General features: G+C 51.1%; 1 protein-coding gene across 22 annotated transcripts in view; it reads right to left on the reverse strand.

Moving 5' to 3' along the window:
* LOC122385128 (histone deacetylase 4-like) overlaps window positions 1-27120 on the reverse strand; it is a 123779-nt gene that overhangs the window by 89094 nt on the left and 7565 nt on the right. For 12 of the 22 annotated variants that reach the window (XM_043373149.1, XM_043373143.1, XM_043373146.1 and 9 more), the window contains exon 3: window positions 2097-2162. In XM_043373149.1, coding sequence (XP_043229084.1) covers window positions 2097-2162 — 66 coding nt within the window. Of the gene's footprint in view, window positions 1-2096; window positions 2163-16241; window positions 16468-27120 lie in introns of those variants that run through there. The other 10 variants (XM_043373158.1, XM_043373156.1, XM_043373153.1 and 7 more) reach the window with 6 other exon arrangements.

The raw sequence follows: 27120 nt of genomic DNA on the forward strand, positions 1-27120 counted from the left end.
ACATGTGGTTGGCGATGCATTAACAGTGCTGGGAATCACTAAAGAAGATGTCAGTGACTGCACCTACGGATTCAACTTTCCTGGCATTGAAACAAACATTGAATTAACGTTATTATTTTGCTAATAAGCCTCTTCGAGCATCTCTACGTGATACGACCCAGTACAAGATCTTTTTTCACTTAGTCGCTGTAGCTGGTTTCAAGAAGTTCGAGCGTCATCTAAAACAGCCAAACTTCTCCGCTATCACTTAAACCTTAGACAACCCAAGCAGATGAACTTACGATGGACCAGCTTTAACGTGCCTGTCAGATCTTCGAAAGAAAACGCTTTGCTTCTCCGATCGATCCAATGCCAGCGACACACGTCCAATGGCGGGACAAAAGCGGTTAGATCCGTGTCATCTGTATGATCTCGAGACCCAGCGGGTCGCAGTCTCCTCAGATACATCACCCGACAACCGCTCCATTTGAGACGCAGCTCCCAATGGTCGGCTGTTCGCTGTTCCCGAATTCCTAACGCCAACGCGACCCTATCAGGGACTTGATCTGAGCCGATATCGGAATAAATCCAAAAAGGAGGTTGAGGGAGGACAGATGAACAGCTAGAAGAGTAAAAATAGCTCGCACAAGTCAATCCATTTAAGGCTACTTGACCTCAAATCTACTTCCTTGCCAGAGGAGAAAAACAGCTTCCTACTAGCTACTCAGTCAGATGGAGATAAAATCGCACCAGAGCGGTTCGTCGTTAGGCTGACAAGCCAGGCCTGTGTTGAGTTAGCTAGTCATGTGCTGTCACAAGTGGAAGAAAACATTCAAATCACGTCTCACAACAATAAGAAATTCGCTGACCAGCATCGTCAACAGAAAGGACGAACAGCAAGTTCTGTATGATCGTGTTGCTAACCGTCTGAAAGTCTTCGCACGTATTTTGTGATTCACCGGAGCGGATTATTTTTAACCGGCTGGTAGAGCAGGCAGGTCCGACAAAAGCTCAAATCCGCCAGCCGAGCCGGTCCCCGGGGACTCCGCCACTCACGGCCACAACACCAAATTGGCCGCGGCCGTGCGTTGCGCAACAATCCAGTTCGGCGCCGCCTAGCTACTTGCGATGGCCAGATAGGCCAGCGAACTGCCGCCAGTGACCGGGCCAACCGGCCGTACCTCACCAGCTCAGCACGGGAGGACGGGGCGAGCAGGCCGGCTCGCAAAGCATCAAAATTCAAAACAAAGAGTAAAGCAAAGTTCACAAAACGAGCATGACATAGACACAAGCTGATGCAACGGCTTTGTCTATTTGGGGACAACAAACATGCGAAAAAGCTACAACTAAACGGTCAGGTTTTCTCACAGCGTGAACCTCACGCCATCGGCCATTGCCTTCCCACGGTAGGATCTGAGTGTCGATAGGCTCGCCGCAAAGTCACACGCCTTTGGACTGGCTCGGCTCCGGCGGCGGTGCGACGCAGGGAGGTGGTCAGCGGCCACACGGCCCACACCAAGTGGTCCGTCCCACCTCTGATTACCATAACTCGTTGGGGAGTGCAGAGTGTGGAGTGGGGAGTCACTCCTTTCCGCTGCCGCCGCCGTCCCCATTCCGGCCATCGTAACGGACACAGACCATCATGGCAGGCATTAGCAGCGAGGCCGGCAGTTTATCACAATTCACCGACCGAGGACTACCTGCCGCATTTATCAAGTCCAATTATAATCGGCACTGGGAGTCGCACGAAAATTACATGTAATGGCGAGATAATGGCGCTGGTGCCGAGCGCTGATGCCTTGTGAAGAAGCGGCCATTTCCGCGCGGTTGTTTCGATTTGTAGATAACAGGATCAGGTCCGGCATATAGCCACTCTGTCGCTAAGCAAAGCATTGCAATAGGTTGTAAATAAAGGGAAGTCAGCGGACCGAAACATAGATGCATATTGCATAGTGCCGTGGGAAGACGAGCGTGATCTATGGCGTACGAAAACGCACAACGTTGAGTGCACGGAAAGACATAACAAACTGTTAACAAACAGCTATAGAACTGAAGCTAATAAGCTATCGGTTCACATATAAAACTAATTAGACACAGAATGACAAATTTCCACTTACGTTTTGGAGGCAGGTGGGTGAATGCAGAGTTGATTTCCATCATAGGCGATTTACGCGCGGACGTATCTGCGAACAGAGACCAAAGTTTTAAAGACAGCCAGGGTAAACACAACCCGAACTGTGTATACGCGTAACCACTTAAATCCGAACAGAATTAATGCAGACATATCGAATAAGTCCGCTAAGCAATGCTTCTCTCCACGAGTGTACTTATCTATCATTCCCACAAGCACCAATTGTGATCGGGGACCTTGTCTGTGTGTTCAGGTGCACTTTAGAGCCTGATGCGACACCGGTTCACTCCATGACGTCAGCCGCTGCCGCCGCACCATCCCCCAAATACGGTCCGGGCAGTCTGGACAATCAGTGCAGTCAGGGCACTTCGCGTTCTTCAGGCGTAGCAGTCGGGGCAGCTAGGGTAGTCAGGGCAATCGGGGCTGCCCAGGAAGCCGGGGCAATCAGGACAGGGCAGCCAGTTAGCCCGAGAAGCCAGAGCGGGGCTTCCACTCCAACTCGACAAGTGATGTAGGTGCCGGCTGTATTTGGCAGTGAGCGGAGCGCCGGTTCTGACCCGACAGCCGGACCTGGAGTGTAGTGACTCACTGCCCAAATCACCTGAGTGACGTGCCGGGGCATTGGCGAATCTAGAAATCTCCCCTCCCCCTCCCGGAGTCTCAGACGTTGCAGGGCAATGGTACAAGGTTTGACCACGCCAGTGAGCACGCTGCATCGCCCGCCACCCACACGCTGATCACCCGGCAGGCACGCTAAACTGGCGAGTTCTGCTGATGAGGTCATACCCAGCCTCGACGTCCACCAGACACCTCCGAGAGTCCACCAAATGCCACCATGACCAGTATCGGCCAGAAATTAATGAAAATGTTCCTTAGACACCACTGCGAGTGTCCGCCAGACAACTCTGCGAGTGTCACCCAGACATTCCATTTCGTGTCCGCCAGACATCAAGATGCGAGTGTTCACCAGACATCAGGATGCGAGTGTCCGTCAGACATCAAGATGCGAGTGTTCGCCAGACATCAAGATGCGAGTGTCGGCCAGACATTACAGCAAGTGTTAGGCAGACATCAAGATGTGAGTGTCCGCCAGAGACATTACAGCGAGTGTCGGCCAGACATCAAGATGCGGGTGTCCGCCGGCACCGTCGCAAAGCGGATTGTCTGTGTAACGCCCACGTGACACATGGGAACGAGGTTCACGATTCGCAGCGCCGACATGATTTGATGGTGACGGCAAACGACGCGTGGGCTGAGACAATAATATGAAATATCTGCGGATTACATCTACTAATGGCCGCGTTACCTCAGCCAAAACGAGTGTAACGGGACTGGTACGAAGACTAGTCCCGGATTCTCCATAGTTCAAGACGAATTATTCAGAAAAGAGCTGACCTTAACTTGTGTTAAAAGTCGGAACAGTTTATGGAGCAACTCTATGATCAATTAAGCACATGGCTGATGAGTGTAGTCAAACATATAACATGCAGAACAAATTAAGTGTCAGCGCGTCCTGATGACAAAACTGAAGTTGGTCGGCCCGAGTCTGATAACTAAAGTTTCACGTGTGATTGCTTCCTAAAGGCATCGTTTGTAAGACTGGCGTGGCATGAACTGCAATCCATTCCACACCGCAGCACATTCAGCACATTGTCTTGTGAGAAACTACAAAACCCAAGCTTTGTTAGAAGTCCACAAATGGCATTGTCAAATAAATCAAGAAGTGTACTTTGTAGGATTACGACTCACAAATGTCAATAACTCATGTTTGATCTTAGCTCGCCGTGACTGTGCAAGTTTTCCTCTATTTATATCTCAGGCTCTATTGTGCTAAACTTGGCGTGCATAACTGACTGGTCGGTCATAAAAAGAAAAACGAAGTCTGGAGATGCCAAACCACGGTCCATCGCATTCCAGGCAGAGTCGGTGCATTTATCAGAATCTCGCTAAGTAAACAACTCAGGTACTTGGACAGATTGGCCAAGGTTATACCTGCCAAATTGATATGCTACAGCTATTCGATAAGCTATTTTTAGTTAACCTCGACCTTCGCTTGAGTCACAACTCACCATTAATATCAAGATATTTTTACAGGACAGGATTTGCAGGATGGAAACGTGTCAAACTTGCTAACAGGAGACCAGCATAAATCGTAACTTATCATGTTCTTGCATATATTTAGGTAGAATTTCATAGAAATTATGAATCATTTAGAGCACTTAGATGCACATCATAATTAGAGGTGCATTCGTAGGCCTCAAAATTTAATGGTAGTTACTGGTTAAAAGAAATGTTGAAAACTACATGCTGAACTGGTTAATGGTACTCAGAAAATTACTCAGAAAAGCACAACGCTATCGCAACCGTCATGCATGGTGCTTGTTGCTCCAAGTGAAATAAGGCACGGACGAATCGTTACTTGCAAAAGACAGCGATGACTGACCCATTAGAAAAAGTAATTTTTAACTCAACGTCATGGCCAGCCAAATGTCATCAGTTGAATGGAAAGCTAAGATTGCACATGAGATCCCTTTCACACAAAAATCGGCAAGCAAATCTGGTAAATGTGGTCTCCAAGTGGGTTTTAAGTAGCTTATGTCCGACAAACATCACAACACGGCGCAAAACGCGTCAAATAAAACGTCACCCACCGATGAAAGCCCGGATTACACCGTTGAACGTCCACCAATGAGGCGAATACCCGGAAATGTTCCTCGAGCCACAAGGCGATTACCAACGCGATACTGCCACCAGCTTAACGCTGGGACATTGTCGAACAGGCTCGTCGCCAAATCGGCAAGTGTCACGGCCTTCTAACATTTTTACGCATCGAGTTATACGCCCACGCTCGTCGTCCTGTTTCAGCTTATCCAAGACATTGATCACCACATGGCAGAATTATATGCAACTGAATGCAGTTGTGATCGGATGTGCGACTTGATGCTGTGTCGCACGTGCTGCGAATGACAACGCCCAGAATAAACACAAAACAAACGACTACACACCACCGCACCGTGGGGACTTATGCCATCCTAGCACGACATAAGTGGCAAATACGAGTATTTTGATATCCACTTTTTTGTCATCCATTTCACGTATAATTGCCCAGTGCATCCATACCCGACCTTAAATCCTTTCAAAAACGATTGCTTACACCTCAAAACACCTCTCAAAGTGTAGCATTGTGCTGACCAGCATCCTGCTTCCCGGATATAGCGAAAAAGCACATGACAATGAAACGCCCGCTCACTCGTTTCCCTGAACAGTAGCTTAAAGTTGCGATATGTTTTCATTATCTGTGTTTAATGAGGAAGATGATGATATACACGAAAATTTTCAAAAATCAACCAAAGGTATCATTTTCGAACGAAATGCTAAAAATTTTAAAATGCTTTTGATTCCAGGAGTTGAATCAGGAAACTGTTACCCTACAAAGTTTGATACGCGGTGGTACGCATGACAACACATATCAAAATGTTCTCCAATAATTTCTGCATCGGGGGCAACTCTCATTTTTTGCCGAAATTTGCCTAAACCAGTCACTATGAGACGTCAAAGCAGACGGTGACGCGTGGTTTCTTACGCCCCGCCGGGCCGCGCCGCGGCGGGTTACCCTGGGTTACCCGACCGCGGCACACCGCCTGGGGGGTTTCCGGTCAGTAGGGGTTGGGAGGAGGGAGGGAGGGGTGATACCATGTTGACCTTGTTATTTTCCATTGCCAAATATTGTTTTTGGATAAATCAACAACGCTGTTGCAACGCTGCGTCTACATTACTGGCTTCTACAGTCAATGTTCACCTTAAGAAGCTTGAGTTATAGAGCTTTGATATAGGCAAATCGAAAACTGATATAACTTCGTAAAGTGGGGGTGTAGGTTTTGGGGGTGGTGATCACGATTTTCGTGTTAGTTTTGATCAATGATGATCTTTTTCATGCAAGGTCGGGTCAGGCTAGACCCGACGATTAGGTGCCCTGCCGCCTATCCATAGAAGGCAGGTGTAAATCACTTCTAAATGGCTTCGTAACAGGTTACGTAAGCACCAAAACTTCTTCAATTAAAGGTTTTAACGGGTGTTAAATTCGAAATTATTTCCAAGCACTCATCTAGAAAAATGCTTACTCGAAAAGGAATTCGAAATTATTTCCAAGCACTCATCTAGAAAAATGCTTACTCGAAAAGGTTAACTAAGGTCATCTTAGCTAAATGACCTCGACCTAACCTTTGACCTTAAAAATGCCAGGAACAAACAGCATTTCATATGTTGGAGCGTTAGCAACCACAACAAGCGCCGATAATGTGCGCTTACATGCGCCAAATCGATAGCAGTCTAGCCTGGTCGGGAGAAACAGGTCATATGTCAAAACTTATGAAAGTCAAGGTCATGAACTTTCAGTTCATGTATAAAATTGACCGACTCTAAGGTATAGAAAGTTTAGTCGCGTTCCACCACGTTTTGCTTGAGCTAGTTGCGAAAAACCGAGGGGGAGGATCTGTTCGACCCTCTCCCCTTCAATTGCAAGGCTTCACAAGGTTAAGTCCGAAATGCCTTTTGATTATTGGGCTAAACATGAGCAAATATCTATTTCTAAAAACAATTATAGCTTCGTTCCACTTCTTGAACGCTTCCACGCCCACGATGCATTGCTAGCCGAAGACGACTTAGCGCTAAGTCTATGGGGAGGGGTGGGGGAGGGATGGATGCAACAAGGGAGCCAACCATGTTGTCTGGGATCAGTAACCATTAGATCAACCATTTGACGGCGAAATAAAGCTAGTAAAAGTAGCGTAGGGTGCGGTATGAATTAAGTCGTGCTAAGATGGACAAAGTCCCCACAGTGCACCGGTGCGGATCCAAGTGGTCAGACATGAAGACTTGCGAGACGGTAAGACTCCGACTCAGTTTCACGTCACCATTCCTGCAGTCTGGCCGATGTAACCCGCACCTCCATCAGCCGTAACTGCCGGCCGCACTGCCCGCGGGCACGGCGTGACCTGGCGCGCGGTCAAGGTCATCCCCAGTACCAATGGCAGGCGCCGCCGCGCATCGACGTCAGTTACGATCACCATTCCACACGGCGATCGGAGCGCGTGGCTTCCACGAAGCGGTCTCCGGGGCCGGCGGCGACGGGCGGAGGCGAGGAGGTGGATTGGGTGAGCGGGTTACTGAGCGCGCTCGGCCCTCGGGGCACAGACCGGTCCGGAGGACCGCTTTAGAAGACCCATCAGCCGGCCTGTCGGTCCCGGGCGTTCAGTTAACGCAAATAGCCGACTACAGGACCGCTACTCTACGATAGAACCGTCAGTCGTGACCGAGTATGTGGCACACGTTCGACAGAATTAGCCATATGGGATAGTAGCGCTATGGGTTACATATGACCCATCGCTTATCAAATCAAAGCGCCATAAAAACTGTCCAGACGAATGCACTTCCGCGTAGGTATCTACGAGACGTCGAGCTTTATGAGCGCTACAAGACATGCAAATCGTGATCTCCGTAAACGATGAGGGACATGAGGCCAGTTTTACCAACAGAAAAAATAGCCTGCTGCAGTTACTTTTAGTATTATGTCGTCCAATAGTTTTGCCAGCTGAAGTGCAAAAAATCAGCCGGCCTAGCTTAGATCTTTTCACATCAGCGGTTATTTTTCACGTAGTTGGTGAAACTTTTGGCCGGACGGCTTTGAAACCTAAAAATAAACGCAGCCGGCGATTCTACTGTTGGCGAAACTGGCCTCTGGTCGGAATCACAGCAGTCCAGAAAAGGAAAAGAAAAAGTACAGACAAAAGGTTGGCATCGAAACCTCCACCCAACCTTGCATAACATCTCACCAGACCAGCAGTAAGTTCTCCAGCTCCCTCCCTCCTCTGGGCCCCTTTCCGCTCGATACACGGTCCCGATTAGGCCGCCGGATGACCGGTCGCCGGCCAGACGCCGCGGATCTGCAGGGTCGCTCAGAGCCGCGTCCAAACACCCTGCAGCCCGGGCCACCGGCAAAGGGCGGCCCCCGACGAAAGGTCGAGACAGACGAGCGCACAACAGCCGGCCGAATGACAGCCCAGATGGCAGTGGCCGTCCGTGCCGGTCCGTTCCCAGCCCGTTTGTTTGGAGATGACTGGCGCTCTTTCGGCGCCGCGCGCTGTCGCTATTTTGGGAGCGGCTGAAGCCCCCCGCTGGAAGCGCTCGGCGAAAATACAGGCCGAAATGATGCCGCAGCGGCTGACACTGGCAGGCTTCGCGGGTGTGAGGAGCGCCCCCACACCACTCATTAATTAAGACTAGAAAAGGTGCACATTCTTCAGCCAGGGAGCGGATACAAACAGGACAAGCGCCGAGGAAACACCGAAATATTTCTTAAGACAGAGTGCGTCGTCTATTTATGTTAAATCCAATTAATTGGTCAAACACATGAAGCTGTACAAGTTCCAAGAGGAATTTCACCAAGTGGAAATTTATCCTAAATTATCTTCTGGATGACCTCAGCATGGTGGACATTCGTGTTACAAACCGGCGGCGATAAAGTTGAGTTGAAATCCCTACGTAAATCCCTACGTAAAACTGACAAACCATTATAAAACCATATGCGAGTCGCGAGCTGTAATAGACACCCATTACGGAACTCTACCGAAACATTTGCAATAGTTGAACTCTTCGAGCATCCACCATTCCGCTACCGCATTCAGACTCACGCGCAGCAAAGAGAAAAATTAAGTGCCTTAATTACACATACTATTGCCCTAATAATTCATTAATTGTGTTTGAATCGCCTAGAAGCAATCAGCGTCCACATATATTGATTAATACTGGCATCACTGTATCAGGTTCGCCTCATTAGGTTAATACAGAAAAGACGAGCCAGCTTATTTGGACATTTATAGGTAAAGCATGCGACATCACATGATTCGTGCCGCGCGTGATCGAGGGATATATTGGAAGGCGGAAGGACGGCAGGAGAGCTAGAGGGGGAGACAGAAGAGAGAAAGAGAGAGAGAAAGAGAGAGAGAGAGAGAGAGAGAGAGGGAGAGAGGAGGAAGAAGAGAGGAGGAAGGGGTACTTTCAGAGCACTGTTTTAGAGCATCGTTTTAGAGCTTGTTTTCCTTCCATTTTCTGACGTTGATCCACCACCACTATGATGACCTCTCTCCCCGTTAGCCCCTCCCCCGGTGATGACCTCTCCAGGCCCCCGGGGGCTGACTCAGCGTGGCCGGGATACCAGGAGGCCTAGTCATTGGGTCAGCCGTCAGCAGTCACCCATACGACCGGAATAGACGACTGAGTCAGGCGCGGGACAATGAGCCGAGACTAACTGCACACCGCACGGCCAAACGCCGGCCAAATGGGTGCACGAGGGACCGCACAAAGTAGGAGCGCCGTAGGGCCGTGGCTGAAGCTCGGGGGCGAGGTGCTGATGGTAAGATGGAGCACACCACGCGGCGGAGGCAGCCCCCGGGTCAATATACGGACGGTGACGGAACTGACGCTCCCGCCGCTCTGCAGCGCCGCACTATCGGCCACGTGGACCACAGCAGCGCAGCGATGTGTAGCGTACGTCAGGGACGAGGAGTGTTTATACCATATCGTATTATTTAACGTCCCCTCTGCAGCTGCATGCAGCTCGGCGTGGTTTCCTGATCAAATCAGGTGCCTGAGAGGGGCAGAGCTTTCCGGTCGTGTCGAATACGAGACGCGTAGACGGGTCGTGAAAGATCCCCACTGACACTGCCAACAGCGCTACTGACATTGATCGCAGACCATTCCCCGTCAGAAGTAAATTACCGGCACTGAAGTAAATCGAACCAATTCCTAACCACGCCTAGGCAGTCAGCTCTTCCTTCCGAGCTATTGAGGCGGACATTTGGGAAACCAAAATAAATAACGAATACTGCGGTCACAACCACTCGCAAACCACAAATAGACTTCTGGCAAAAGTCAATCATTTAAGCTAATCACCTCTTGCCGCGCCGCTGACAACAAACAGCATTAGCTGACCTCGTTTTAACGCTGCCGGGAACCCCAGTAACTCACTACCGCCCCCTTCCCACCTCTCCCTCTCTCCCCGCATCGATCACCATCATCACCCACTTCGAACTCCACCCCCTCCCCGGCCCCGCCCCGGGCGCACCCCACACGCACGCTCGCAGCGCCATCGTTTACGCACACAGCGCCGTCGACGCATGGTCGGAAATAACGCCGTCGACGGGCGGGCGCGGTCGTCGGCGGCGCCCGTAATACCGGCGCCGTCTATAAATAGAGCCGGCGCGGCGTCGGTCGATCGCGGCGGCCGAGAGATGAACGCCGCTGCGCCACAAAGAGACGACGCCGGCGCTAGGAATAGACGCGCCGCCGCGCCGCCGCCCACCAAATGTCAGCTCCAGGCCGCCCCGCCGGAGCGGACCGGAGAATGTCGTCAGCGAACGGCGGGCGACGAGCGCTGAGTGGAGACGGCAATTGACTGGTAGTTGGGGGTGGGATGCTGGAGCGCAAGTTGGAGGGGCTGGACACCTCAGTTATCGCCGCCGAACTGAGACGGGGAGTACAATGCAAATCCCAGGAGCATTGGCCGTGAGGAGCCCAGGGCGTATGGAAGTCGAGAGACTCCAAATGAGGAAGCTCCGGGGTTCTGTTCGTGGCTCGGAGGCTGCGATGTGACGTGTACTCCGCGCACGTCACCAACAATCACGGAGCAGAGTGTCGGCACATCAGCCGCGCCCGTGCAGTTACTGTCCGTATTCCCTAACAAAAACAGTTCACCATTTATCTCAGTGGTGCACGGCAACCACACGCCACTGCCCGCTGCTTCGCGCATGACAGCCCACTGCTCTGTATCGCCGCTCTTATTCTCAGAACATAGAAATGGTCGCTGACAGCGCAATTCCGCTGTCGCCGTGAGCGCTCACCGTCCACTCACCGGTGCTCCCCCACCGGTAAAGACCTCTTATCTCTAAGAAGGCCCCTCTCCAGCACCGCCACTGGTTGCTGGCCAGGATGCAGAAGAATCGTAGCCAAAGCTCCCTTCACCCGACGATTCATAAATATTTCCGGTCAATCAATCTACCGGAGGTGACTGTGGCGCTGGGCGTTTTCACGGCGGACTTCTGCATGCTAATTTATGGCGCTAACGAACCATGTGTTTGCCCGCGTTAATGTATTACGGTGGCCCAACGCGTTAATGTATTACGGTGGCCCAAAGTGGCGCCAAAGTCAGCGCCCAAAACGTCCCGGCACCCGCCAGAAGGCCACCTAAAACAAACCGGGCGGGGCCTCTGCACCGCAACAGCCTGCTGCCGGCATGATTCGCATAGCATCCCAAAACTGGAACGTTCGGGCGGATAACAATGTCACCGGATAAGACTCGGTGTCCCAGGAAGCCACCAAGTACCGTCGAAGGCCAGCAGACGCCACTGGAGACCCCGGACACAAGCTGGAGGAACCGGAAACCTCAGGTATGACCGGATGTTACCAGCTACGACCGGATATAATCGGGACAGAACAATAGAAACACATGTAGTGATTCTCTGCTGCCAACTGCGTCAAGAAGTTCGACGAGCTTCCGCTACGGGGTTGGAAGCATCGCTCCACTAGGAACTTCGATCACATCGCTACACTAGGAAGTTCGATAACGGGTCTGCGTTCGGACGCGGCGGTTTCCCTCAGGCACAGGCTCATCACACCGGCACGTGGAGCACGTCGATCTCATCGATCATCGCCATAGGTCAGCGGTGTAGCGGTCATTGGATTTCAGAGGGCACGCTTCAGGTGCTGGACTCGCCAGCAGCCGAGCTGCACTGCCCAGTGCCCACGCTTGTGCCGTATTGCCAAAGCCCCGACGACACTCGGGTTTACGAGCGAGGTACACAGGCCGACTTCACGACAGCGGTGAGCTGAGCGCATACATGATGCAATCCGTTGGACGTTGTTGTGGTATAGTACCAAGATCGAACATTAACTATCCCCTTGACAGCCAGCAAAGCCAGCATGTGCAATAAATTAGGCCTTGTCGCTGTAATGAGATCACGTTTACCTTTTCCGGGAGTAACTGAGAACGAGTCGTCCGCAGAGGCACCGGTCGGTACACTGGATCAGCGTGTTCAGCAACGAGGACACTGCACTCAAAGTTCACCCACATCATTTGGCTATGCGCAACGCCTTGACGAAGCTCCAGGATGAGCAACTGAGGGGTGAAAGCTTAGCAGCCTTCATGCTCAGCAAGACCTCTTCAACGCACGAACGTCTTCGATGGACGTTCAAATCAGCCCTGTATTTGCTTTCATGCCGCATATTTCCGTACCACCACGACTCTCGGCATCTGGTCGCATGCATTCGAAGCACCCGGTGCAGTCCCGCCCGCGTTCCACAGGATCCCCTGCGAGGTCATGCCGCCCTGGCTGCAGAACTGGGTTATCACCCGGCGTATAAATAGTTGCCTCGATCTGCAAATGGCTGCACCCGAACAAACAGGCCTGTCGGCCGGCCCGGTCGGCGCCGGTGACTCAGCGCAGGGTGTCGGCCGCCCCCTCCGCGGGACCAGCCCGCTGCTAGCGACCGGTGCCGGGCGGATGCTGTCCTGGATCACAACCAATGTGAATTTTGTGCTGCGGTTCCGTGGAATGTCATGGGGGCGGCTCAGATGACGGGAGAGATAAATGCTGCTCCTCTTTCACATGTAACTGGTGCAGTTTACATCGGTGTAAATATGTCTACTTTACATTAAAAATTTTCAGCACAGCAATATACTGATGAATGACATATAGCTGTCGGACTGTCAGAGAACACCAGAAAGATAATATGCATCGGATTTGCTAGGAAAAACACAATAATGCAAACAAATGACGCCGTCGTGATATAGACGAGGCGCCCACGTCACAAATCACCTGGAGACCGATGTTTATCCTGCCATAATCCCCATTTCTTGTACTTATGAGGTGACGTGCCATGGGACACGTCCCACTTGTGGCCAGCGGCACCCATTGACCGGTCATTCATATACAACATACGACGCGGCGCCGATAGCGCCACACTAAATCCTCCCATAGTACCACGTGACCCGTCGTACTAAAGCCGCCGCGTACCACGTGACGCCCTGGTCGAATGCCGTGAAACCCCACACGGCACCACTAAGCTTCGGAAATGCATGGGGCGCCCGGTTTTATTTGCATTCATGGCGTGCAGGGATTCCGGTTTGCAACAACTGAAAGTGCACGTCGTTTGATGCTTGGCGCCAGGCAAGGAGCGTTGCAGTGTGTAGTCTGGCTGAATGCCAGAACTCCAATGACTGCTGATCGCCAGCGCTATTTGCCGATGACTGAGGAAGTTGCCGCAATGAAAGGTCAACGCAACAGAGGGATCCCACGGCACATGATACAATCCACCAGTCTGTGTACCAAGCAGGTCTCAGCAGTGCAAGGATGAATAGCTACTGCACAGCGCCAGCCCATCCGGAAGTGGCCTGTCGCTGCGAGTTAGAAAGCAATCACCCGCTCACTTATAACGCTGACTTCAAAAGGATGCAACCCGAAATAGTACGGCAGATATCAACCCGTACATCATGAACCATAAATATGGACACATTCATATGCATCTTGATGACCTAAGCTGGCAGCTAAGGTGGCCCGTTCTCAGAATAAGCCATGCTAAAACACATCAAACCTTTGTTTAGTCTGAACCTCTGCCTGGTATGGAATCGACAAGAGTCAAGAGTCAGCATCGGGACATTGCAATGATAGCCCCCAATGCATAGGCGCGGGAGCCGGGGGGGGGGCAGTGGGGGCAGCTTGCCCCCCCAACTCTGGGGCCGTGGGGGCGGTGCCCCCACAGCTTTGAGACGGAATACCACACTTTTTTTGCAAACGTTTTCTTTTTTGTTGAAAAAGCCGAGGGGTGAAAAATAAGTGGCCTAAAACCGGTGAGAAAACTAGATTTGGGGGTACCCTAGGTTAATCTCTATTATGGTGTGCCCCCCCAGTCGGAAAGTAGTTCCCGCGCCCCTGCCCCAATGAGTGCTGAGTCTGACTGTTACATAACGTCTCACCCATCCAGCCATGCTCTCCAACAGCACCCAACGGGTTCATCCCATTGCACAAGATAGTCACCACTAGAGAACCTCTCCATCCACCCCGCACTTTTTTATTATCTCTCTCCCTGACCATCCCCAATTGCCTCTGGCCACCAGCGCTGGGCCTGATGGTCACTAAACCATGCAGAGCACCCGGAACAGAGCACATATCTCGTCCTGCCTCACTCGCACCGCCCCCGGACGCTGCTCCGCACCTGGCCCCACAATGACCGGCGCAACGCAACGGTGCCAGCGCACGAAACGACGCCAAAGGCCCCTTCTCATGACCAACACAGAAACAGCGCCTCAACGTGCCGTGCGAGGTCCGGCAAACAGCCTGAGGGCGTCATAAGTCGGGCGGTGGCGTGGGTAGACAGGATACGGCTGAGGGGAGCGGCCTCGTTTCGAGTGCACGGCCGGCAAGCAGGGGTGAGGAGTGGACTGGTGGTGCCGCAAACTGGTTCTGAGGCGTTCAGCGCTGCACGTGGTAGCAGGGCACACCACCATAATAAATAGCAGGACGCCACATAATCTGCAGAGAGAATCTGCCGGCTCGGATCAGATGCACGTCCGGTACACAGTGCCAGAGCAGGTTGTAGTTCCAGGGAGGAAGCGGAAGCCTGTTCCGCCGAGCTCGAGCTAGAAAGATAGCGTCGAGTATGGTCAAGTCGTTCACTGGATAGTTAATCGGACGCCGCACCCGTCCTATGACAGCTGCACCGGGGTGTGCACTGCGCATCATTCACGAGGCCGCGGGCGGCCTCCCCAGCGCGCTCCAGCCCACCGGCTCGGACGGGATCCGGCTCGGCGGTCCAGCCGGTCAGGCCAGTCGGTCGGTCTGCGCGGCTGCGGCTGACGAAACAACTGGCCGCGTGTGTCAGCCGCATCACGTGCGTCAGCGCTGCGCCGCTGACCACGGCCGGTGTCAGCTCCGTGCTGAGCGCCGCACGGCTAATGGTGAGCAGACAGTAGAGGTTTTCTCTCAGCAGAACCAAAATTCAGTTCTCAGTCAAACAAAAGCAATTAAAAGGCGGAACATCTTGTCCACAAAGCATAACTAGTATCGCGACCTCTATTTCTTCAGAGCTTCAATTCTTTCTGCCCAAGAGTCAGGATTTTCCTATCCGGCATTCGTCTATCAATGGCCAATAACTATCCTCAATTTCATTATTCAAATAACCTATCCGGATGAGAGGACCCATGTCACAGAGGCGTCCCGTTCTGCTCACATCTATTGAAAACCCGCCAAAGCAGCAACTTCGTGCTCTTCTTGACCCCAATGCTACCAACCCTTCACCACCACGCCCCTTCCCCGCGCCTACATCCACACGCTCCGGCGCAGTTAGAGTACGGCCTTGACCCCGACGGTCGCGATCCCCCAGGGGAGTGGGCGTGTCCAGACGCGCCACCCGGAAGGACGAGCTTCGACCGGACATCCTTTGGGCCCGGGAGCACCACCGACGGAGACGGCGGCGGCGGGGGCACCCGACGACAGAGACCCGAGCGGCCACGCCGTGGACAATGGAACGCAACATTGCTCTAGTGAGGAGCGCTGAAATCGCTCCGGCAGGCAAGAACACATGGCAGACAGGTGTATGTGACAACCGCATGGTCACAGACATCAACTGCAGAGCGGTGATTACAGACTGAGAGTGATCGCCTCTGGCACATCACGGGAAGGTCAAAGAGGAAGTCGTGACAGAGCTAAGAGGTGCGAAGGGACGATTGCATGGTCCGGATAGCTGGGCCTGCAGAAGCTGAGGTCACGCGGCGCGCTCCAGGAAAAGAGCACATTGGAACGGCGCCAAACGGGTGAGGGGCGCAGGGGTGGAGGGGAGAAGGGTGGGTGCCAAGAGAGGAGGTAGCAACATCCGACGAAGGGTCACTGGGACAAGTGAGAGAGCTTGATGAAGCATTATACTGTGGGGTTCTCCTTGGTGAGGCTCAGCCCTCCGATGGTAACAGAGTTGAGCTATTTCGCTACCGTTGAACCACATTATCCTGCCCTAGCCACACCTCCCGGCTGGCTCTTGACCACTCTGGCGTCACCGGCCGAACCACGGTGTCGGCGGCACCCACCTGCATTCCCGAATCCCTCCGCCGTGCTCCTCTGGACTCTGTCGCGTGCGCGCGCACCACTCGTCCCGTCTCGTCGCGGAACCACCGAGCTGCACTGCGCTCACGCCGCACGTCCCGCCGCGCCGCTGCCGCGCGCCCCACTGGCCGCCGTCGAAGGTCAGCCGGCCGGCGGCAGTAAACACAGCACGCCGCTGCCGCCGCCACGGCGCGCCCTCGGCGCCGGCGCGCGCCGCACCAATCCGCGCCCGCCTTGCAGCGATCAATACCGCCCGGGGGCGAATGGGCGGCGGCGGCTCGGAGGCTGCAGCCCGGCTAAAAATAGACACCAGCTGGGTGTTTTTGCGATGCGGCATTAATAGCGCGCCCGCCGCCGCGACGCGGCCGGTGGCGACGCGTCGCGTCAGTTAGTTTGCGAGATGCGACTGCGCGGTGGTCTTCGAAGTCGACCCGGCCGGCAACGAGCGGCAGGGCTCGCTCGCGCGGACGTGACGGAGCGCAACTTATCGCGTTTGCGGAGCCAGACGCAGAAAGATTACGGATAAATGCGCGACGTACGGAGGATCAGCGAACTATTACGACGCGGAGTAGGTACAATCCTGTCTGCACGGAGCGTTGGCGCACAGTTCACACGATACCTATCCCTGGGCGGGTCACGTTAGCCCTGCCGGCCCGGCGTAGGAGAACTACCCACTGAAGAATGCTGAAATGCTGCAATAGACGGCCCATGATCGTCCCGGAAGGGTAGACGGAAATCAGGAACAGTTGGCGGCCTGTGCTAAATGACGCCAACTATTCATCGTACTGAAACCCAGTCAGAGACCCCGTCGGGACAGCCTCAAATGGAGCGTGCCGTACACCTAACAATCAGTTCGGAGGGACGAAAATAAGCCATAGTAGCGATCTGAGTCTTCTCATTCTGTGAGATCACCATGTGCTGAATATGAAAAAGAGAGGCTTACATAAACATACATTTCCAGAAAACTCCTCCAGACTAACCCGAAGACAAGAACCAATTCCGACGACACATGAAAAAGTGACAGCAGAATAACAACATAAAACAGAGGCGGTTTTGTAAGACAACCCGGCGATGACCTGGCACAAACTGTGCCCAGCAACCGACTGGTGTTACCAACCCATAGCTGACGCTATCATGGTCAGAGATGGGCTGTATTTACCATAAGCGATGAATACCACCCACGTTAACACGAGATGAGATGACCGAGTCGTACGACACCATGGGCTGGGGGGATCCGTGCTATCGTAAGTTATATCGGACGTGGCTGCGAAACTTCTCTCGGTACGAAACTTCTCTTGATCGGAAGAAAATCGGAGGGATGAAAAAAGAGCGGCAAATCGGAGCTACGTTGTACGTAAGTTGTTTCGCAGCGTTTAAATGCCAGTTTTACTACGATTTAAATGCCAAGCAGATCAGCTGACCTCGTAGTACCATGTCGATAAGGTCGAATTCCCCATACGTCTATAGTGTAAAAGTGACCCCTATTGCAAATGGGCTGTCAGGGACATCTCCTCCTCTGTAAATTTGGAGGGATCATGTGTCGGCATTCCCACGTTCGTTTCGGAGTCCATCTGTTCCATTTGGAGCCCGTCAGTTGGCGTCAAGAGTTGGCGCAGCGAGCGCCCCGAAGACTGCGTCTGCGCACGAGGCTTCGCGATGGAGGAGTATTTTGACGAAATCGCCCTCGCTGCAGAAGAAATAGAGGGACTTGTTGAGAAAGAGGAGGCCGCAGTGTGCCGACGACTTTAAACTGTACGCCAACGCCAAGACCAAGGCAATCAGGGGGCGCTCAGATGATCGGGAGGTTTCAATTGATCAGGGACCCACCAGGTGACCAGGGAACCCTCTGATAACCAGGGGTCCTTCCAGTAACCAGGGACTCCTTCAATAACCAGGGGCCCCTCAGTAAACGTGGGCCACTCAGGTTACTGCAAGAGACAGGAGTCCCTTATAACCAGGGACCGGCAAGGTCTCTCAGGTCCGTTTTTGACAAAGCTGTTATTGATGTCATATGCGAGCCCTTTGCCACCAGCAGAGGGCCCTTTCAAGCCTTTTTAGGGCCGTTTAACGTCTCTTGAGTTTCCTTTGAGGCCAAGGGCCTCTTCAGCAGCCGAGGGGTCTTTGAGGCCTTTTTGAGGGCCTCTTAACGTCAGCTGAGGACCGTTGGACGCCATCTGAGGACCGTTTGGGGCCTTCTGATGGCCAGTAGATGCCAACTGAGGGCTCTCTGACACCAGCTGAGGGCACGCTGACACCAACTGGGGGCCTCCTGACACCAGCTAAGGGCGCTTTTATATTTGACACGAGCTCAGGGCCCTTTGACGCCCTTTGAGACCTTCTGAGGTCCGTTTGACGCCGGCATAGGACCCTTTGGGGTCATATGAGGGCCCTTTGCTGCCTTCTAAGCGGCCTTTGAGGCTTTTTGAGGGCCGCTTGACGCCACCTGAGGACCGTTGCGGTTGGACTCCAGTTACGGACCGTTTGAGGCCTTCTGATGGCCATTTTGCGCCAACTGAGGGCCGGGGGGCCCTCTGACACTAGCTGGGGGCCCTCTGACACCAGATAAGGGCCCTTTAAGGCCTTCTGAAGTCCGGTTAACGCTAGCGGAGGGCCTTTTGAGGCCAAATGAGGGCCCTTTGAGACCTTATAAGGGCTCCTTGAGGCTTTTGAGGGCCGCGTGACGGCATCTGAGGACCGTTGTACTCCAGCTGACAACCGTTTGAGGCCTTCAGATGGACTTTTGGCGCCAGCTGAGGAGGGCTCACTGACACCAGCTGGGGGCCCTCTGACACAAGCTAAGGACTCTTTAAGGCCTTCGGAGGGTCGTTTGACGCGAGCTCAGGGCCCTCTGACGCAGGTTTAGGGCCCTTTGACGCCCTTTAAGGTCTTCTGAGGTAGGTTTAACGTTGGCTGAGAGCCCTTTGAACCCATCTGAGGGCCCTTTGAGGCCATCTTGTGGCCCTTCATTTGGCCATCTGAGGGCCCTTTGACACCAGATGAGGGCCATTTGACGCTAACCGAGGGCCCTTCGAGACCATCTGAGGACCCGGTGACCCCATCTGTGGGCCCTTTGAGGTCTTTTGAGGGCCATTGAAATTTCACCACAATACCCCTGGCTGCGCTACTGGGCATTTATGGACTCGTATGGGCCTGCTGGGGAACGAGATGGGCCCTCCCGGTCTTTTTAATCATTATTTCAGTTCATTTTACATAGTCTTCGGCGGTCTAAAGATTAGGGGCCCCAACTCGAATGGGGGGGGGGGAGGCCCGTGTGCCCTCTCCTGTGTGCGGCCTTGCAGACACTACACCGCTTCCCCTCCCTCCGCCATAAACGCACCGCTGCACTGCTAGGCGACGACAAATACGGACCGGCGCTGCAACCGGCTCCCCCGCGGCCTGCCTCGCGTTGACATAGCCCTTCCCGAACACCAGTGTAAGTGTAACCCCCACGCGGCCCAGGTATCGCCGCGCCCACCTGTCCGCGGCGCGGCCTCTGATGGCGTATCGGATCATTGATGGTGCGATACATCAGTCCCACGCACAAGGGGGAAAAGCTCAAAAAATTGAGCGCTCAAAAAATTGAGTGGGCCCCATTATGAAGGAATAGGCGAAACGATGGTATTTTACAATGCCTTTAGCGTCGCACTACGGCAAATATCGTATCCAAATAAGGTATCAATGGCAAGAGAGAACAACAAGGTTTCTTCTCGAACACTCGCCGTAATAATTTATATCGGTGTTCTTGGAAAGAAAGTACCCTAAAGACGCTCAACTTTTTGAGCGCCACTTCTCGTTCGGGACCGCGATACTCAATAAATTGAGCGCCACGACAGACGACAGTCAGCTGGCACTCAAAAAATTGAGTGCCGGCCAGCATCTACACTCAATTTTTTGAGCGTTCTCCGTGACATGTGAAGCCGGTACTGGCTGCCTTTTTTGATGTTATGTTCGTTGAAATACGTTAAACTGAGTTGAAAAAAGATATGCAGGAAGTTGAATGCTACGTGGTACCTAAACGTTTCACAAACCCATGGCATCATGTCACGTTTTCCGCTAGTGGTTTTATCGGTCGCCTTTCGGATTCGGCACACCTCAAATAATTAAACAGGGCTTGAATAATCCGCATGAATACTGTATTGATATTCTCTGACTGTAGTGGGAGAAGGGAATGCGTGAATACAGAAAGATATCCACCCACGCTTGAATATTGGAGAATTATAGCAGGAAAAACTGTATTGCCACGGTTACAACTTACAAGGCCATTGGCCGCAAACAAACAGAAATACTATACAATGTGGGTTAGATTCACAAACATCATCAAGTGTGGATCACAGAGACGAGCAAAACGACATCACATTATCGCATGCCAGCCCGACCTCATTGGAACCGGGTGACCTGCGACCGGAACCTGCGTCTTGCCAGCATACATCACGAAAGCAGGAGGCAACGTCTTAATGCTTTGATCCAAAATATGCCATATAACAAATGATAAACGACCTAAGCTCGGACTAAGCTAATCATTATCAAATCCTTAACATGTAAAGGACGAATGGAAACATCGAGTATCAGACCAGCAGTAGCATAGCAACCCTATCACATCACAAAGAACACGCGGCATTATCAGACAGCCGTTTTGTTATCGGACTACAGGGCGTGGTAGCAGACCAGCTGCGAGGTAGCGGCGTGCGCAAAAGGGCGCGGGCACACCTTCATGTGACCGTGCGGACAGTGCACGCCCGGCGTCACATAGTGGGCGGCATCGGGCTGTCCCGGGCCAGCGTGCCCAGCCGTCGAAGCCGCACAGGTTGTCGGCGCATGTGGGCGCGCGCGGTCACCACGGCCAGCTGCTCACCGCCAGCACAGACTGCGCAGCGTCGCCGCTCCGCCGGCCAGAACACGCAGACAACCCTTCTTGCAGTTGCACAACACGTCGCCAAGCTCATTCACCTGCTCCACCACGTTGTTGACGTCACCGAGTCGTTCAAGTTGTGGCTCGTGCCGCCGAGCATGACCTGCCCGATCGGACACGGGTCAGCGGCTTCTGCTCCAGCGAAGTCTTCATCTTGGTGACGTCTTGCTGATCTCCACAAAGGCTGAGCAGATGACCTTACCCACAGGGACGGCCGACGTCCTCGCCAGCAACCGCTTGGTTGTGCAGATCTGCCGAAAAAAGAAAAGCTGTTGGTGATCTCAAATGATTTTCTTCTTTATGCAGTGGAACAAAATGGAAAATATGTCATACAACAAGAACTAAAAAAAGATGAATGGGTGCAACATTGTTAAAATTCTTCATTGAGTGAATTCTGCAAATGCTTTTGATGAAATGTGTGGTGATTATAAGGATCAACAGACCACTTTACTATAAAACTGCTCAGGATTCCCTGTCTGGACCTGTCAAAAAAAGTCCTGACTGCACACCAACAATGAGCATTTAATCCGAAACCTCTACCAGGTACCTAGGGATAATTAAATACAGGAAAATATTTCACATCATACAAATAAAAACCTTTACTATATTGAAACTGAAAATGTGATGTCGATCCAGTGACCTAAGGGTCTCAAAGTATGAATAATGAATTAATCTATATTATAAATATGGTGGTGACTGCCGACTGGCAACCTAGACCTTGAAAGTGGCCTTGCTTTTCCGTTGACTCCGATCCTCCAGATGGAAATTATATAAAGGATCATTTTTATCTTATTTCATATGAGCCAGTCAGCAAAGTAGCTATCCTGTTTCAGCATTCACACACACAATAGTTGACTGTCAGTCTGTCATGCTGCCAGTGTTCTGAAGTAACGAAGGAGTTGAGTTTTGTTGATTATAAATTGTGATGTTATGTAAAGGACTGGAAAATGAATGTGAAAACTATGAAAACATATTGGCAGAATATTTTCACTTACTATCAGGACATATGGATAGAGAATACATTCAAATTCACATGAAATGCCAAATTTCAAGGTACTCAATCACTGATAGCAGTGGACTATCATGTGTTAATGTCAATTATATGAAAGTTAAGACTGAAACTACCTTTTACCTTATCATACCTAATGAAAAATTGTGTGAATAAAACATTCACAGCTTCTTTGAAGCACTTGGACCACTAAAAAGCAAAAATTTTCACGTAAATATGTTGTGTCTCCTTCCTTCAAAACATCATATCGGATGGCGCCACTTTCGTAGACAGTTTCTTATCTGCACGCAAATCGAGGAAAACGTGAATTGATTGACGTTTACGTGTTTCCAAATTTAAAATTACAGCATATTCAAACTTTTCCTTGTACCTTTTAACATCTATGTATAACTAAAACGATAAAAACTTACCTTCAACACAATGACGACGACAACCACGCGACCCGAGACATCGCGACGAAATAAACAAACGGCGCCGCCACACGAAAAATATTCTCCGATACGGGTAATGTGAAATTGAGTCGCAATCATTTTTGGTAGTATGAAAAATGCTCTTTCCAACAGAACCCTAGTAAAAAACGTGAATTGACAAAAAATCACTTTTATTTCAATATAAATATTGGCCTGTTTTTAAGTCATCCTGGCATGCCGTAAGATTTCGACCTATAAATTGGTGTTCCCCCAATCATTGAAGCCTGAGCAGTGAAAAATATGAAAGCCTAATCTGTTTTGCATCATTAGTCATTCTCCTAGGGTGTTGCCATTTCTCCCTGGGTGTTGCGAGTTGCTTTTGCAAAACGTGTTCCTGAAACGGCTCAATTTTTTGAGCCCTCAGCATTACGCCTATGGGAGCCTCTGACGTCACACGCTCAATATTTTGAGCGCTCAATAATTTGAGCTTTTCCCCCTTGTGCGTGGGACTGACATGTTTTGGTCAGATTTTCGCAATTAACGCGAAAAATTGCCCAAAACACTTTTTAAATTTCAAAATTGAAAAAAAAAAATATTTACAAAAATGACGTGAAAGTGACCGTTTTCAACGTGTAAATTTAAAACGCTCTAGCGCAGCCATTTTTGAAGAAATCGACTTCAAATTTTGCACACGTGTTCATCAACCATATTTGTTCAACATATATTTCGGTTTTGTGAAAATTTTGAAAATTTCTTATATTTTTCTCTTGAAAAAGAGGTAAAGCTTCGCTACGATCGGCCTTCCGATCGACCGAGAAGATTCGTAAAGTTAGTTCGTATCTTCACCATTTGCGATACAACTTGCGTATCTACTTAGCCTACGATGTGATGGATCCCTCCAATATCTGTTCCGATTCAACTTACGTTTGATCGTAACTGCGAGGTGCCTTGCGATCACATGGATCCCCCCAGCCCATGAATAAAATTTACCATTCGCAACGCCAACATGTCATTGCTAACCTGCATTCAACAGGCTGCTCATGAACAAAAATAACTATTGGCCATCAGGCTGTAATGCATCACCGACATCTGACGTCACTGGACCAATCTCAGTGGGATATTTTGGTCCACTAGTACTACGGGTCACAAAGTTCACAAGAAAATCTAGTACACCATAGTCGTCGAGGCTTCACATCTGCCAACGGCCAAACACTGCGGAAAACTAGGAGACCAGCGTGGAACGGGGCCACGGACGTCAACAGAAACGAAAATGGAGGCAAGCGAGCGGCATTACGTAGACAGACCACACTTGGGGAGCCGCGGTTACCTCTTGGCACAGGCCCGGGCTCGTTTCCGAAAGACGTTAGCTCCAATTTCGCCACAATATGCATGCCGACAAAAGAAGATGGATGGAATTCTAAACAAAGCATCCGGTCGCCTGAAGAGGAAAAATTAGCAGGGTCTATTTGGGGTCCCGGAAAGGTAAGGTCGTCATTCGCTCTCAGTACCACATGAGAGCTCGTCGGTGGGGGTAGGTAGAAATTCCTCTGGCTTCTCGTGCCAGTCGAGGGAACAGAATGGGACCCTTCAACATTTTGAAAGCCTTAGTCACTGACAGTAACGGCGAAACACCTTCAATTAAGGGGGGGGGCACTGCCGACTTTTGATCCCATTCTTTCCATGCAACGCCCAAAGGACTAATGTTAAAATGCCCAAGTCAAAGGGGGGCACGGTGCCCCGGTGCCCTCCCCGTTTTGCCGCCTATGGTCACTGAGAAACCTTGTGCAATGCCAAGGTCCAACTGATCACTGGGTCAGTGATTATTTACGCTGTTGAAAATGTTGCAGGCGAAACAAAGAAACCTCCATTCCAAGTATGTTTCAAAGCCTTTAATTTCCCACCATTGGCTTTAAAAAACGTGATCTTACTTGGCGGAATTGCCTGACTAATGCTGATGAAATCCGTAAGAAGTTACAAGCATGGACAAAATGACGCGGCAGGAACATAACTCTCGAAAGATTTTGGACGACAGACAGAAAGCCTCTAAAGCTAAGCAGCACCCACAACATTTGTAAGTTTGTAAAAAATATACACTAAAACGAATGAATGTTTGATTTACCTGATTCACCTGAGGTGTTAGCCCTCAGCCGACGGAAAATGTTCACAGCCGCAGCAGCACACATATTAATGCCAGTTAATTATTAACTTATCCATAATAAAATAAAAGCACATTTGACGGTATCGTTTGCTCAAGGGGCTTTCCCTTGCACCTACAATCACGACACATTAGGATTGTCGGAAATCCGTTTCCGTGCCAAAGGGAGTTCCAACCTGTCCCGATTTAACACAGTCGGCCGCCGGTTGGGTCCACAAAGTTTCGCGAATTGGCACGTCAAGTTGATCCCGGCCGCTTTCAAACGGCGCGGCGAGCGGCCCCCGGCAAAGGCGGCCGCCCACGCCGGCCGCTATTTCGGGACACCCTAATAATACCACCGGGAGAGCAATCAGAACGTGCGAAAGGTCGCTACCGGCCGGCCGTTCGTCTGTGGCCGCAGACTTCAGCCTTCACGGCGGAAATAAATCGCTCCGCTGGCATTTCACCCGTTAGGTGATTGGGTCAGCAACTAAAAACAGGTCCCCCGTGAATGGATCAGAGCGGTATGTTGGAAAATAGAGAGCGAGCGTCATTTCATTGAGGGTAGCGTAACAATCGCATCTTGACGAGGTTCGATGGCCGGCATTCGGCGGTCGTCTCGACATATGATTCCATTTTGATAAGCGGTATAATTAAAATAGCTGACACAAATGTATACGCAAAATTAAAAATACCAAACGCATCTGTTGTAGCAAAAATGCACCCCGAATCGGTGTACGTAAACAGTGACATTGTGTAACAGTCCTGAGTTGCACTTAGCTTAAGCAGCAAGTACACATGATTGTTGGAGCTTTGCAAAGAAAAAAAATCGAAAAGAATTAGCATTGCTGAACAGACCTGCTCGTTACACTTGCTTTATGAAAAAATGAAAAGAAGAAATATTGTGCTATTACATTAGCGTGATAATTATGCACCATGCAATAGACAACTTATTTTTTTCGGCAGTGCAAGAAAAGCGACCGCCTAAGATCAGCACAATCAGAATCCAACGTTTAGGCACTAATGCAACATATCAGCGAAAACTGCTTTTCATCACGAGAACACGCCAAGCTTGTTTTCATGAGTTTCTACGAAACGCATGGCGTATGTATATGCCTAAGGCCACCAGATGCCCATGGAAAAAAATCCAGCGGAGGCCAACGAAACTGGTTCCTGAGATGATACACGATTTAATAAAGAACGGCACTAGGATATGCGGCCGTCACACTGACCCATAGAGAACTCGAAATCCGTTAGCGTCGTTATCTACCAGACCATCCGCGATCCACTGAGGCGATCCCAGCCTATACCGGATCCACTGGTGACAAGGCGGATCTCCAGCAACCTCTAACAGGTTGCTGGAGATCCGCTCTCAGTCTGAGTTCACTTTCAGAGAAGGAGCACGGTTCAGGTGACTATTTCTCAGTCGCTCCAGCCAGTAGCGATGGTAGACTGTCTGGGGGTTTATAGCTGAATCCTTCATGGAATCCCTCAGCCCGGGATCGGCTTTTATTGGGGACCAACACCTACAAGTCGGCCTTTAATCGCCAATCCGTTGCCAGAACATCCAAAGCTCCACTGATATGATCATTCATGGTACACCAGTCTATAAATCCCGTGAACAAGTAGGTACGAATTACGATAGAAGATGAGACAAAGGAAGCGTGACGTAGTGAAGGTAGACAACAAAATATAGTAAAAGTTAGGCAAAGAAACAATTAGCATTTCTCCATTTTTATCCCGTCTAGCCATTTGGAAGTGAGCACTTTGTGAAATTCGACATTCATTACCTGCGCACTGGCGTGAACTGCACCCGGATCCCTATAATCACAGCCCATTCTTTTAGCCCCACAAACAGGTAAATCTAGCCTACACCAGTGATTGACTCTTCACGCGAGCAGCTCAGACGCCCACATAGGTACCACAGCGACTACCGAGCCCCTGACCGGCCTCGCCCGAGCGTTTCCGCTACATTGAACCCAGAATAGACCATCAGCAAATGGTGTCGACTTGAAGTTAAACTCCACAAAACCCGGAACTGCCGTTGGCCATTTTTTCGGGGCGGTACGGAGCGGATGAAACTCATCTCGGTGTGGGCAGGCATTGTGCGGAGTGAATCCAGGATACGGCGGGATGAACGCAGGGGAAATATGACGGCGACGGATTCACCGGGGCTATTTTTGGCCACGATCAGCGGCTAAGACAGCTCACAAGCGATCGAGCATTATGGTATTACGGCCGTACAGGAAGCACTCGCAAATATAGGATCCCAAATAGGTACATAAGTATTGAGTAAGTAAATGCGCAATGCACATTAGACTTACGACCATAGGTTGGTATAAAACCTATTTGTAAGGAGTATTCACTTGCTCGCCGCGTATCTAGGGTAAAGATAGCACAC

This window comes from Amphibalanus amphitrite, unplaced genomic scaffold, assembly GCF_019059575.1.
Source record: "Amphibalanus amphitrite isolate SeventyFive unplaced genomic scaffold, NRLGWU_Aamphi_draft 000209F_arrow, whole genome shotgun sequence".
Taxonomy (NCBI): Eukaryota; Metazoa; Arthropoda; class Thecostraca; order Balanomorpha; family Balanidae; genus Amphibalanus; species Amphibalanus amphitrite.